The sequence below is a fragment of the Sus scrofa genome, chromosome 3, assembly GCF_054392235.1.
Source record: "Sus scrofa isolate SSC_HxYL_T2T_F1_AM1 chromosome 3, Sscrofa_HxYL_maternal_Yorkshire_Landrace_v2.0, whole genome shotgun sequence".
Taxonomy (NCBI): Eukaryota; Metazoa; Chordata; class Mammalia; order Artiodactyla; family Suidae; genus Sus; species Sus scrofa.
Genome location: NC_139385.1, coordinates 41,997,633 through 42,012,175, shown reverse-complemented (window position 1 = coordinate 42,012,175; position 14,543 = coordinate 41,997,633). Strand labels below are relative to the sequence as shown.

The 14,543-nt window shown below is 42.7% G+C and overlaps 1 protein-coding gene across 27 annotated transcripts in view; it reads left to right on the top strand.

The window, feature by feature from the left end:
- The window catches only part of RBFOX1 (RNA binding fox-1 homolog 1), a 2,264,635-nt gene that overhangs the window by 1,630,149 nt on the left and 619,943 nt on the right, over positions 1-14,543 (top strand). For 2 of the 27 annotated variants that reach the window (XM_085017662.1, XM_085017650.1), the window contains exon 1: positions 14,057-14,262. The exons of the other annotated variants lie outside the window; for them this stretch is intronic. In XM_085017662.1, the coding sequence (XP_084873788.1) occupies positions 14,245-14,262 (18 nt within the window). In that variant the 5' untranslated portion in view covers positions 14,057-14,244. Of the gene's footprint in view, positions 1-14,056; positions 14,263-14,543 lie in introns of those variants that run through there. 27 annotated transcript variants of the gene reach the window in all.

The window sequence follows — 14,543 nt, the reverse complement described above, 5'->3', positions numbered from 1 at the left end:
AAGCAGCATGAAGACTAATGCATAATTTCACCCAAATGATAACCTTTATCCCAGAGAGCTGCCCTAAGACCAGATATCATAATGGACCAGGGGATCCTCTGAGTTTGGCCATGGAACAATGCTGTCTTCCATAAACAACTTAAAAATTGGGTAAAATAGGTGAAACACAAGTTTTTAGGCAATGGGCTCCGGGCAGCATGGAGTTGTGATCCTTGAGAAAATAGACACATGTGAGATGAAACCCCTGCTTGATCCAGCTCTGTGCCTGGGGGAAATGTCTCAGCCACAGCTTCAGAGAAGCAGAGCCCAAGCAGAGAACAGAAATTTCCCTGAGCTGGAGTGACTAAGAACAGGAGGGAGTTGGGGATGGGAAGGTGGCTGGAATCCATGGAGCAGGACCTGGAGAGGGCAGAGCTGTGTAGGAGGCAGATGTCCCATGCCCTGGTTCCTTGGCTGAGGGCTAGGCCATGTATGCGCAGGGCTGGCTCCAAGCATCCTAGCAGAGAGCAATAGCTGTGGAAATGAGGCCTGGATGGAGTTATTGGATGCTATGGGTATTCAGTCAAGACTCCAGAAAGTTTACAATTTGGGGGTGAGAAGCATGTCTTATAGTACAGGGGCCAGAAAACTATGCTGGCCAGATGTGGTCTGTGGATTGTTTTTGTATAGCCCATGGTCTAAGAATATCTTTTAAATGTTTTTAAAGGGCTAAAAGAATAGGTGACTGAGATTGAATGTCATGTGCAAAGCCTAAAATTGTCATCATCAGGTCCTTTTTTGCAAACCTTAGCCCCAGAGTAAAGGCCATGCCTTAGGACTATGAACAAATCCTAACCAATCAATACCAATTGGTATTGACCCCTTCAAGCGCATATACCAATTCTTTAAGTGCTTCCAGAAAAAAACAGCTGCAATTTAAAGGAGGAAAAATAATTCAGACCCCCTATAAAGTGTCAGTTAAAATGTCCACTGTAAAACAACAACTATGTTATTTATTTGTAGAAGAGGGGGAAAAAAAAGAAAACTCATCTAGGTCAGATTGGCAAACTACAGCCTGTGGGACAGCCACCTGCTTTTATAAATAAAGTTTTATTGGAACAGAGCTATTGCCATTTGTTTACATATCACCATTGGCTACTTTTGAGCTGAATAGTTTTAACAGAGATCAGAAAGCCCACAAAGCCTAAAATATTTATTTTCTAACCCTTTAAGAGAATATCTGCTTGCCACTAACTAGGAGAAAAAAAGGTTGCTAGACACTGACTACAAGGTGAATCAAATGTTTACAGTAGAAAACAAGTTATTCTAAAAATAACTATTCAACATGTTGAAGGATTTAAAGAAAAAGATGGACACAGTAAGTCCATCAATGGGAATCTTAGGAGTGGAGTGTAAACTCTAAATAGGAACTAGATTGAATTCTAGAACTGAGATGTAGAGTATCTGGAATGTAAATAGGAGATTAGAAAGTGAAAGGAAATCAGTAAACTTGAAGCTAGAATAGAACAATAGAATTGAGGACTGGAGAGGAGAAAAAAATTTATTGAAGAATCAACTGTACTCAGATAAAAATTAAATACATACATACATATATACATTAGGGGTAGATTTCCAACAGTGTCTGCATTTTCATAAGAGACAGAATTCAGCCCATCCACATTTAGTAGAACAATTGATATAATTGTTTAATTATTTCAGTTTATGTTTCCTTTTAGAAATGATTTCCCTATTCCAGTATTTCACTTATATGCTCTAACTGCAAATCTTTCATTCTCTCTTGCTTGCGTGTTGATGTGGAAATTCCATTCCACTTTTAATTTAGTTTATTTCTTTAGTTTATTTTCACTTTACTACCATTTATAATAAAATATTTCTTAATCGGAAAAAAGAAAAAGAACTGAACGAAGCCTCAGTCTTCTGTGGGAAGATTTCAAGCACTTAAATACATATAATTGGAGTTCCAAATGGAGGCAAGGGATGAAAAATGGGACCAAAAAAATATTTGGAAATGTAATGACCATAAACTTCCCAAACATGTTGAAAGCATCAGCCTACAAGTCCCAAGAGTATAGAGAAAAATAAATAAGCAGTCGACATGTAAAGAAATAACACACCTAAGACAGTATAAAGAAACTGCACAAAAGCAAAGATACAAGGAGTGCCTTTGCTTTTGGAAAGATCTATCTATGTCTATTGTGAAATCTGAGTATAGATGACTAAGGCCTATTAAATCATCCTCCAGTGAGCCAGTGTGCAGACTTCTGGGGATGGAAATTGGAGGGAGGCAAAAGAAGGACTCGTTGATAGCAGCATCAAAGAGAAATCAAAGAGAGATAATTAAAGAAAAAGAAAAGGCAAAGAGAGTCATCAAAATGAAGAGAGAGCATATGGCAGACTCAACGGTAGTCAAGATATATTTCCAACGTTACTGGAAGTGTATGACTAATGGGGCTGAAGCCATGGGGCTCATGTCACTATGGATAGTGAGTCTTGTTCTGTTGCATAAATGCAGACAGCAGTGATCTTGTATAAAGAGAGAGTAACAGGGATTGACTAAGTAGTGGGGACCTTGTAAGGTAACCCCTCTCCTAGACACCAAAAGTAAAATTGCTTCATCGCTGAAGGATGACCAAGGACTTCCAGTGCTCATGGTTATTAATTTTAGTTAACTTTTTAAAAAGTACAGCACCAAGAGTTCGCTGGTGCTCAGTGGGTTAAAAATCCAATGTTGTCACTGCTGTGACGTGGGTTTGAACCCTGGCCCGGGAACTTCCACATGCCTTGGGCACGGCCACATAAAAATAAAAATAAAAAACTACAATAAAAATAAAAATTAAAAAGTACAATAAAAAAAGTACTGAAGGTTGCCAAAGAACTCTAGAAGAGGGTCATGAGATGGAAAACTTTTAGCTGTTGTGTTGCTTTGGGATAATTTTTTGGCATACATAATGATGGAAAAAAATAAAATGCTTGCCAGTATTTAAAAATCTGGAGGTTTCACATAAATATCCAGATTTCTGGCTTCTCTTTAAAAGATAAAGTTTTAAATAAATAAAATTCCACGAAATTTTGGGCTTGCGTGGAAAACAAGTTTTAGAAACTGAGAACTGTTGCTTTATTTAGATAACACGAACGCTGTAGTTTGCCAGTTGCTATTTATCTTCACATGTGTGCTTTTTTTTTTTTTTCCGGAGAGTTAAGTGGAAAAGGAAAATTGCCTTTACCCAAGTGTTTGTTTAAAATTGGAAAAATAATGGATAGCCCAAGAAGAGTCACATGGTCCCTAAAACTAAATAAGGTACACTAAATTTCTTTGTGGAGATATAGCATATTTCCACATGTTTAATATGCAAAACCCGTGTCACCATACCCTTCCAGCTTCAACTGTGTCACTCCCTACAAATATCTGAATTTCTTTAAATGCCTGCAATAGAACAAACAACACGGAGCAAATGTAAACAATTTTAAATGCCACTTTCCAAAATACTTGTAACAGTTTATATGTATTCTGAATTCACCACTCTAAATTCCCCTTCCAATGTCATGGTTGATAGGCTCACTCATATCCCTCTGCTGAGCTCCAGAAATAATGGACCTAATTCCTTGTAGAGCTTAAGTAGTGTCGCCTCTCGAGAGATCACAGGACAGGCTTCTGGTTGTCGTCTTAGTTAAACATTTACTTTCTAACAGTTTTCTAACGTGATATTTCTAAAACAGCTTGAAAGTATGGGCTGTTAGTAGGTGTGAGTGGGTGGGATGGGCAAGATATCAGTCTAATTTCTCGGAGCAGGACCCTTTTAGTGGATTAGGTCTTGCGCACACTTCTCCAGGTACACCTACAGTTTCCCAGCCAGAAATCTCCACACCTGTGGAGTTTTACCTCTGGGGGAATTATAACTCTGAGCCAGCATCTTCCCAGCAGCACACATAGCACCGCAATCAGACAATCCTCCTTTAGACAATTCACAAGGCGGGATCTTGGCAATGGAGGACAAGGTACCATGAGGTCAGTAGCTGATCATTAATGGACCCCATGCTTAACAGACCAATATAAACATTTTCTTAGCAAAATGCCATGAGTTTTCCAAGAGGAGTGTTCTTGAGAAAGACAATGGGAGATGCTAGGTTCATGTAGGTGGCAACGTCTGTGCATTTATTAGCATCAAGGATTAACTCATCTGTGAATAACTGTGCCATTTGCAATGTCACAGATGGGGGCTAACAGGGAGAGGGGGGCAGTGGATTACAAGTATCTGCAGCCTGTCATCCTATCAGTACAAGGATCAAATTTCTACCGGGTTCCTCAGCAGACACTCAGTATTGTGTTTGTGTCTCCGTGTTATAATTTGTACTGTATTAAGTAGCATCTTAACCATGTTAGTGACATTAAAATGTTTTTAAAATGATATCTCTTGGGTGGATGGAAATGGAATGTTCTGAGGTTGTGCGAGTATTACGTCCTATTAAACTTGCCCTCTTAGCAGCTTTCCCTTAAACTGATACTTCAATGAGGTTTTAATATAAACAGGATGTACTTTTGAAATGTGCTTCCAGCTACAACCAATTTCTGCCATCCATGAGCCGCTTTGCATCCCTTTTAAGACATATGAGATTGTGCTTTGGTGGAGGAGCTGAAGTACTTGCTCCACTATGAATTCCAGTAGTGACGAGGTGACCACAAATGCTGTAGTATTTCCGCATTACTCCCATCCGCCGCTAAGACAGGCAAGCATCTTTGAGGTTTTTCTGCCTGTACGTTTCTGTATCACTTAAACCCCCTCTCTTGGACTCCTCCAGAAGGTTGGTAACTCTTCTGTTCCTGCTTTCATATCTTCATGCTCTTTGGGCTTCCTCAGTCATTGTTTTCTTGCAGAAAAAGGCAGGAGAAATCCTGAACTGTCAAAGGACCCCAGGTCCACTACACAGGGTTTCATGGTATCACAGAAACTGGTTTAGGAATCACCTTATAAAGTGACCTTACCCAGATATGGTTTGACTTTGCGACTTTTTTCCCCGTTTATAACCAGCCACATGGACATTCTTGTTAAAAGAGCTTCAACACCTCCCCCTCCCCCCGGTGCCTGTATGTTGGTTTCCTAAGGTTGCCTCAACAAAATACCCAAACTGGGGGGCCGCAATCACAGGTGTCTGCCATCTCACACTTCTGGAGCTACAAGTCTGAAAGTCAAAGTGTCGTCGGGATCATCTCCCTCTGAAATTCCCACGGGAGAATCTGTCCCTGGCCTCTCTAGCTGCCAGTATGTGTCCCCAGTCCTTGGCGTCCCTTGATTGTAGACACATCCCACCAGTCTGATGACCATCTTATCTTTTCACCGTGTCTTCCTGTCATTTTCCTTCTGCGTGTGTCTGTTTCTGTGTCCACATGTTCTCTTTTGGGAAGGACACCGTTCCTGTGGGTGGAGGGCCCACTCTGCTGACAGCATTCCGACTTGATTACCTCCGTAACAATCCTCTTTCCAACTAAGGTCCCATTCTGAGTTACTGGGTGTTGGGAACCTCATGTATCTTTGGGGGTGGTCCCAATTCAATCCCTCACCGCAGAGCTGTCTGTGCTTGTACACCTGCCACACAGTGCTGCAGTCACAGCACCCCTGCAGCATCAGCTACTGCCACCTGGGATGCTCTGCCATCATTGGTCCTTAGGGAGCATGAACATTCTCCTGGGACCCAGTTGTCGGAGTTTCAAAGAGCCTCAGACTACTTCTTGGGCAGCAGCATAGAGAGAACAAGGAGAGATCAGCATTCTAAATCAGAACATTGTTGACTTTGTTTATAGCAAACACATGCATCTATGGAAAAAGTGAAGAGAAATAAGGGGCAGAGATTGGAATGGAATCAAAATTTTAAACAGGGATTATATCATTTGTTTTATCTGCCCAATGTATGTTTCCTAAGGGTCCAAAATATGTCAAATACTAGAAATAAAGAAATAAAAATGCTCTTGTCTTCAAGGACAGGCTGGAGGGGTACTCTTCTAGTTTAATTTAAGGTAAAAATTAAAGTAATGGCTATTTTTATGTAAGCATTAATATCGATGCATGTCATTTATTGAACACTCACGCTGTGCTGTGTGGCATGCTCATGACTTCAATTTTGTGATCTCGTTAAGTCTTATGACAGTTCAGTGATGTGGGGATTATCGTCCCCATTTTATGACTGGTGGCTAGCAAGGTCCCCTAACACACCCAAGATTGCACAGGCCAGATGTAGGACCAGATTTGCCGGCTTTCCTTCCCATCTCTGCACCGACCCCTGTAGCCAGGAGCTGCCTGGATTCGTTGGCAAAGTCCAGCACCACTCACCCACTCGGATGTCTCGTTCAGCTCTGCCTGGACCATGCCCACTCAGGATTTTTCGGAGGAGTTATCCTAAGGAAGGCCAGTGTGTATTCCTAGAAGAAGCCTGGAGTGAAGGAGTGGCCACTGGATGGGACCCGTGAAAACAACAGACATTCACTTCCTATGGGATGTGCTGCAAGGACAGAGCTGGTTTTACACTTTGAACCCCCTTCCTTTCATCTTGTAGCACAAGCCCCAGGCATGGAAGAAGAGATTCAGCAAATTCAAGCCCTTCCTCGTCAAGGTCTGGTTGTAAATTCTGGGTGAATATAGAGGTGGTGTCCCATCTGTTTCTCTCCCTCTGTCAAAAGAAAAATCAAATGCCATAGTGAATAAGTACCTCATAAAGTCTTTTGCATTATGATGGAGCAAGAACCCGGAAGATGGGAGAGAAAAATAAATATCGCCGAGTTTGGCAGGAGGGAGCCTTCTGCGGTGCTTGATATATTCAGACTCTTGATCTGGGTAGTGGTTTCATAGGGGGGGGTGTGTGTGCACATGCATGTGCGCACCCGTATGCGTTTTGTGTGAAACTGTATGCTTGAGATTAGAGCACTTTATGGAATGGCGGTTGTCAGGGGCTGGAGAGAGAAGGGTGTGAGGAGTTCTTGTTTAAGGGAACAGAGCTTCAGTTTTGCAAGATGGGAAAGTTCCAGGGATGGATAGTGATGAGGTTTGCACAACAACGTGAATGTATGTAGAGCAGCTCAACTATACACTTGAACATGGCTAAATGCGTACATCTTTGCTACATATATTTTACAGCCATTCCAAAAAAATCACACTCTTTACTATATCAGTGTTATACCTTAACCACAAAATAAAGTGCAGTAAATAAAGCTCCACTTCCCTTTAACCTGGAGAGCCCCTAGAAGGGTGGCATTCATCTTTGATAATGTCATGCGGCATGGACAGGCAGTTGCAGAGCACCTGCCTGCAGTGTCTCAGCAGATGCTTGAACCCTGGGATAAATAGATTACTTCCCTCCAATGCTTTGCTCATCTTTCTGTAGCTTCTTCTGCCACCCAAGTCCTCACAATGAGTAACCTGTCTTTATCCTGGCAGGACTGCCTTCACTATGATTTCAATGCCAAAGAAATGACTATTTGTGTTGAACAAATTTAACAGAGGCTTTGTCGCCAGGACATGTGTATTTTTCTCCCTCGTGTGTGTTAGAAAGTTTGCAGATCCCTGTTTCTCTGGCTACTTAAGCTCTCTGGCCTCTTCAGAGATTCCTCAGTGATGTGCTGTCTTGATGTCTTCTTATCCCGCTCCACGTTCTCTTGGGGTGTGCTCACAGCTTGATTTGGTCCAGCTGCATGGCCGCATTTTGGGATCGGCTATCCTGCCCACCTTTGGTGTTAGGGAATGCTTTGCATCACTGGTGACACTGTGTAGTTCAACCCTCTCCAGCACCACCCAGTCCAGACCTCCATCACTTATTGCATGGAGGATTGCAGCAAGCTCCTGAGTGGCCTTCTGCATCATCAGCGGCCAGAGGGACCTTGGAAATAAGCCATTCCCTAGCTGAATTCCCTCAGTGTGTCGCTTCTCATTGATCTTGGAGCAAAGCCCACATCCCACTCTGTGATGATCAAGGCTCTGCAGTAACCGGTTTTTGCCTTGCTTTTCAACCTCAGCTCTTCCCCTCTGGCCTTATTAAGATACAAAACCTGGGTATCATTTCCATTCTTTTACCGGAGTCAGTGTCCTCAACTTTGGCCACTATGACTTTGGCTGCTGCTCCTGGGGTAACCAAAGGGAGGATGAGTCTGGCTTGAGAGAATTCAGCTCCAAGGCTGGAAAAATAAGAGCCCTGATTCCTCACTCATTATTGGAATAAAAGTGGCAGCAGTTTTTACATGGCAGGCAATATTTATGTGCTTATTAATTAATTTGTTCATTGATTCAATACTTATCGAGCACTTCACTGCACCCATGTTCTATATCTCAAACTGGGAGTTGGGCAATTAAGTCTTGGTCTTATTATAATTGTGTATGTTAAATATTTCATAATAATTAATTAAAATAAGCATGCCAGTGACCTTGGTTTTATTAACATGGATGACTTGAGCAGTACCTCCTGCCTGGACAAGACGGTCGTAGACCTACCCTTATTGATTAACTCAGAAGTGTCAAATCATCTCCCTGTCCAGGTCAGTCTTTTTGGCAGCCTAAATATTCCTTGAAGGCCCTAGAGTTTGGGATAACATGGTAGGAATTAATGGAGCTTCCCGCAAAGGGAGAGAGTCTGTGTTTGTCCATGTGGCCAGAGAGGTCAAAATTGGACATGGACAACTGTGTGGTTGTAAGAGGAAGAAAAAATGACCTTATTCTTCCCATGCTGTCTGATCAGTAGCAGCCGTGGTGGCGTGTCTCCGAGGGATGCTGAAGACCCTCTCTGGAGGTCATCCCCTGACGTCCCAGTGCTGTGGACTCTCTTAGTGGAACTCTGGCTTTAGGGTGGGATATTGGAGCTACTGTAAAACTGAAGACTTCTGGCTCAAAATGCATCAGCCTCCTCAGGACCTCCATGCATCAGCCTACTCAGGACCTCCATTCTTGCAGATAATGGTGTCAAGCAAGGGCACTGTAAAAATCATATAAAATAAAGGTCCCAGCACTAATTAAATTAGGTTTCTCCAGTCATTTTTCACATTCAGTTTAGTGTTTAGTAACTCGGCCTTTTAATGAAGACTTTCTTTCATAAAGTTGAAAGTCCAATGCTGCCTGTCCGATATGATCTAATATTTCACAGCAGTCTTCGATTTCTGTAGCAGATTAGAAACCACTTAAACAGATAGGTCACCAGTAGCTTAATCAGTATGGCTTTTAGGCCATTGCTTTGCAATTGACTCCTTAGGGTGTTGAGTTGATAATTGATAAATGGATTGATTGTTTAAAAATAATTCCTCTTTGAGCATGAGAACAAGAAGCTTTAAATATAGCCCCTGTGAAAGCAGCTCCTGGCCTACCAGCCAGGTTGCAGATGGGGAAAAATTGGTTTTGAATTGAATATTCGAGTATGTTTACTTTGTTATTAAAATGATTTAAAATGGAAGTTTTGGGGGGTGGCAGTAAATAGAAAATGTCAGCATGCTCATTTCAAGTAACAAGGTTTGAGGAATTGATTGAATAATCAATTTGGTTATGAGCAGAATTTCAAACATCGAAATAATTTGCTGATACCCCCCTGAGGGGGCAGCCCACTGAATGTTCTGTTCTGTCTGTTTAACCTCTGGACTCCAGAGTAGAGAAATCATCACACAGCCCAAACTTGATTTATGGGGAACAGCTGTCTCCCGCTTGTGTCACAGTGATAGAATGGTTTACTGTCTTGGGTGACTCTCATTCCTGGCAGAGGAGGCACGTGTTCAAAGCAGGTGGGAAGATGAGAGGGTGCAGGCTGAGAAGCGGGAGAGAAAACACTATCCAGGGAGTCTTTTATGCTAACAGAAGCTGAACACACAAAACACACACTAGGTACAAATCCCTTGATCTCTTATAGGCTACTGAGTCTAGACTGTCCCTGGATCCGATGTGTTTCCTTGTTGGCTTTCTTAGAGTTTGTATGATCAGTCAGTTCGTTAACTCAGAGGTGCATAATAAGATGTTCTGTCCTTTGTTTTGAATCAGCGTAATTCTGAATCCAGTCTCCTATCTTACTTGTCAGGCAAAATAATACATTTTCAGCCATCCTACAGCTCACCGTGTTCCTAGGCATGTGCAGAGGTCTAGGAGGTGTGACTTGCACAACACCGAGAAGGCAGTGGGGATGGGTCATGGACCATCTGTTGATAGTGGTTACCAAGGCAACATCTGCTGTGTGGTGCCCCCCTGATTCCTCTTGACTTGGTGGCTCAGTTACTTCTCTGTCATCCTTAAGAACAATGGCTCTGCTTGGAAGCTGCAAACCCTGGCCCTTAGAACTAGCTTTCCTAGGGTCACTGTGCAACTCTCTTCTTCTTGGGACTCAGAGATGTCTGGCCCATTTGTCATCTTCAGAGCGCCTTCTCTCCCATTACCTCTCAAAGGCACTCCCACCACTCTCCCAGTCACCTTTTAAGCTACCTGCTCTAATCTCTCTCATGAATTTCTGATAAAAAAAGTCATAGACTCCAATACCAACAAAACTTAGGCAAGTGGGTGAGTGAGGCCAACATGATGTGATACAGACAAGATGTGTGGGGACCATGGTGAACAGGAGAACATAATTCAAGTTTGAAGATGCTCAGATTTAATTGAAAAAAAGACACCACTCTACTGGTCAAATGAACCAACCCTCTATATATTTCCTTGACTTAGGCTTTAGCTAAAGGAAAGAAAAAAAGTAATTTCAGATGATATCTTTGTATTTCTGTGTGCCAAGAAAAGGATGTGGGGGGAGTGAGTTGGACGTGAAGGTGGAGGAAGAAAGGAGGCAAATATGGAGAGAAAAACACATTAATATTGTCAAACTTTATCTTGCTATGCACATCTTGAAGAGGAGGAAGAGAGTGTGGATTTGCACTGATCTAGTGACCTCTGGCATAAAGAGACTTACTCTTTCCTTTAGTTGATTGCAGTCAAACCATTTGTATGAAACAGCCCCATGCAGGGATGAACTGACTTCAGTGACCGCGTGAGAAGGAGAGGGGATTTTGGAGGAGGTGAGAGATTTCTCTAAGTTGAGATTCAAAGACCAGAGCCCAGTTGGTCTCCACAGCTCACTTGCCCTAAGTTGAAATGAGACTTCTCCCTTTATAGGACACTTGCCTTGTAACTCTCATTATGGAAAAGTGCATTTGGTGAATATAAAATGTAGATAAAGTATGAGATAATCTCTCTCTCTTATCTATCTATCATCAATCTAATCTATCATCTGTCATCTATCAATCAAGTCTGTCATCTTTTTCTATCTTTCTATCATCTATCAATCATAAATCTAATTTATCATCTATAGGTCATCTATCAATCTCGTCTATCATATTTTTCTATCTATCTATTCAATCTCGTCTATCATATTTTTCTATCTATCTATCTATCTATCTATCTATCTTTTCTACTAATGTAGCAATATCTTAATTCAGAGTAGGAGATACTAAAGATAAAATACACATTAAATTTAATTGTGAATGTTCTGTATGAACTCTGTATCTGAAGTGCAGTGTTCAGTGTGTGTGTGTCTGTTCTTACATCCCAGATAAGATCAAGAGGCATCTACAAACATAAGTATCCCCAAGAGCCAGGCCCATAAGCCAAGGAATCCATTTGCCAAGTAACGTCTGGTCTCAGGGACGATTGGGAGCAGTGGAGACTGTGGAAAAATGGAAAGCATTTGCATCTGATGAGGGCAGCTGCTACTCAGCATTAGCCCATTGTCACCACGGTGGAAATACTGATCTTACATTGCTGGAGCATCTAGTAGTTCTAAAGAAATGGTACTTCTAGATTTTCATTGGAAATGTCCTGGTCTCTCAATATTGGCAAATAAGTTACATTAAAAAAAAAAGGCAGGATTAGCCCAAAGAGCATCTTCAGGGTTTTTCCTGCCTATTGATTTGAAACAGCTGTATCACCCATTGGCCTCCACTGCATCCCAAGTGCCGACCCAGAGATTGATACACAGTAGATGCTCAGTAGAGTATCTGTAGAATCAGTGAATATGAACACACATAAATAGTTAAAGAACAAGTGCTCAGTGATGGTTCCCCAAGGTTTTCTATCAGGAAGGGCCTATCTTGTCCTCTGTGCAAATCTAGAATTAGTGGAGATTGTGTGTGGAGCTATCCATTGCCAAAAGCAATGAAGATGATGGACTTCCTGTTTTTCTTGACTGCGTGACAAAGTGTGTCCAGGATGTCTCCAAAGGAGGAGGACCAGCCCTTCTCGTTTGCTTGGAGCTGTCCCAGTTTTAGCTCTGAAAGTCCCACATCTCAGAAAATCCCCAGCTCCTCTCAAACCGGGGACAGTTGGCCACCCTCCTCTCCATCCTTTTGGCTGTGCCTCAGTGGCCTCTAAAATGCCATAGGTCAAGGTGGATGCGCGATGGAGCCTTCGCCAGCTGTTGGCAGCGGTTGCTTTCCTGCCTCCCGGATGAAGCCAGCTTTGAGGATCTCTCCATCACTGTTTGTCTAATGGTATGTCTTGGCATTGGCTCTCCCCAAACCACTCAGCTATTATGCATCTTGATGGCACTGTCGATGGGCTCTTGTAACAGGTGCCCTGCCACCTGCCCAGTGCTGCAGAAGACTCCACCATGTAGCGAATGCATTTTAATTATTTAGGTGACATTTTGCCTTATGTAATTTTAGAGAGAAATGTAAATCAGCCAGGGTCTCAGCCAGTTTCTCTGTGTGATGTGTAGATACATAACTAATGGTCAAAACTCAGGCCTGAGCGAGAGATCATTTTTTTCCCCTCCCTCTCTCCTAATGTACAAGATGTATTTTAATATTAATTCCTCCTTTATCCATATATCAATAATTGAGCACTGCATCAATTAATATGCCGGGCAAATTGCATTCCCCATCCTCTCGTTCGCAATGTATTTCAGTAATGGAGATAATTTTCAAGATAAAGTATACAATTTAAAATGGATTAAAAAGAACAACTAATAAAGGAGAATTGATTCAGGGGAGAAAAAAAATTTCTTGGATGATTTCAGGAAATCTTAAGCTGTGCATCCAAGCCTGTGGCTTGTGTAAGGAGAGTCGGTTGAAATGATCCGGTTGTACACATACTGCAACCTTCCCCCAGTCGGCAATTGCAAAGGATGAGGGAGAAGAAAGCATGCATGCACACACACACAGACACACACACACAGATACACACACAGACACACACACACACACACACACACATCTGGTGTCCTAAGGAGACGTGTGTATCATCTCAGTCCATAGGTTAGAAAGGCTAAACATTTGTGCCAGTAAGTCTTTCTGAGGCTTTCCATTTGCTGGGTTGAGTCGGTGGGGCTTGGTTTTGCTTTTGATTTGCTGAATTGGCACAGCAGCCTCAACGGCCCATCCTCCGTCCCCCCTTCCTGCCCATTCCCGCACACACCCTGGCTGAGAGCCCTGCGCCGCGATGGGCAGGCGGCAGCTGCAGCGTGGGCAGCAGGCAGCCTCCAAGCCCGCAATGACACGACGGGGTCGGTAGATGGCTGTAGACAAGTGTGCTGAGCTGTGTGCGCTAACAGCAATGAGTCTGGGGAGGCCTTGACCGGACTGGATGCTGCTTTTATCTGAAGTACATTTAAAGAGATAAAGGGGAAGCCGGGTTACTGCACATGTTCTTTTCTCTGCGGCTGGAGCTTTACTTTGAGCTTAAAAAAAAAAAAAAAAAAAAAAAAATCTCAGATGCTGGCCTCCCAGAGTCAGCGGCTCTGTGCAGATGTGCCTGTCTCCAGAGGATCGGCTGCCTTCCTGTAAATTCCACCAGTGGGGACTTCCGTGACCCTCCCACCAGCCATCAGGAAATGGTGTAGCACCCGCCTGGTTAGGATTACACCATCGCTGTTGTTATTAATCCTACAAGCATCATCAGGGTTTGTGGTCGTCACTCTTGCTGGCTGCCTAAAGTGTGTCTGGATTTTTGCTCATTAAGGAGCCACACCAGGAATTTGTGACCAAAGCAGCCTTGACAGGAAAGAGAGGAAAAGCAAGAGTTAGGAAGAGAGAGAGAGAGAGAGAGAGGGAGGCAGCCTGAAGCAAGTCACATCACACTCAATGCCACTGAAGGAATGCTATCCTCATAAACTCATAAACAAGCACACCAAACCTTAAGGACTTGACAGGAAAAGGCAAGATTTTCTACCCACTGGTTTCAGTTTTTCTTCCAGACACTCTGGGTGAAGTAAGGAGACTTCTGTTTGCTGACAGAGAGCCTTGATTTCTCTTTCAAGATGATGATGTATTTGTGGGTAGGTAGCCTCTCTCTCTCTCTCTCTCTCTCTCTCTCTCTCTCCCCCTCCTCTCTCTTTCTCTCTCTCTCTCATTCTCTCTGATTAATAAATTGACTTCGGGGATAAAGATTGCAGCCCAGAGTAATCGCATTTTGTGTAAGGTGATTATGCTTGTGGCAGAATAATCTTGCACTGCTACACTACATGTGCCTGCGTTTCCAGTGGGAGTTTAGGCAGGACCTGCTTCATTAGCATTAAGCTGCAGTTTTATTTGCAGTTGTAAAAAGGAAACCAAAAAA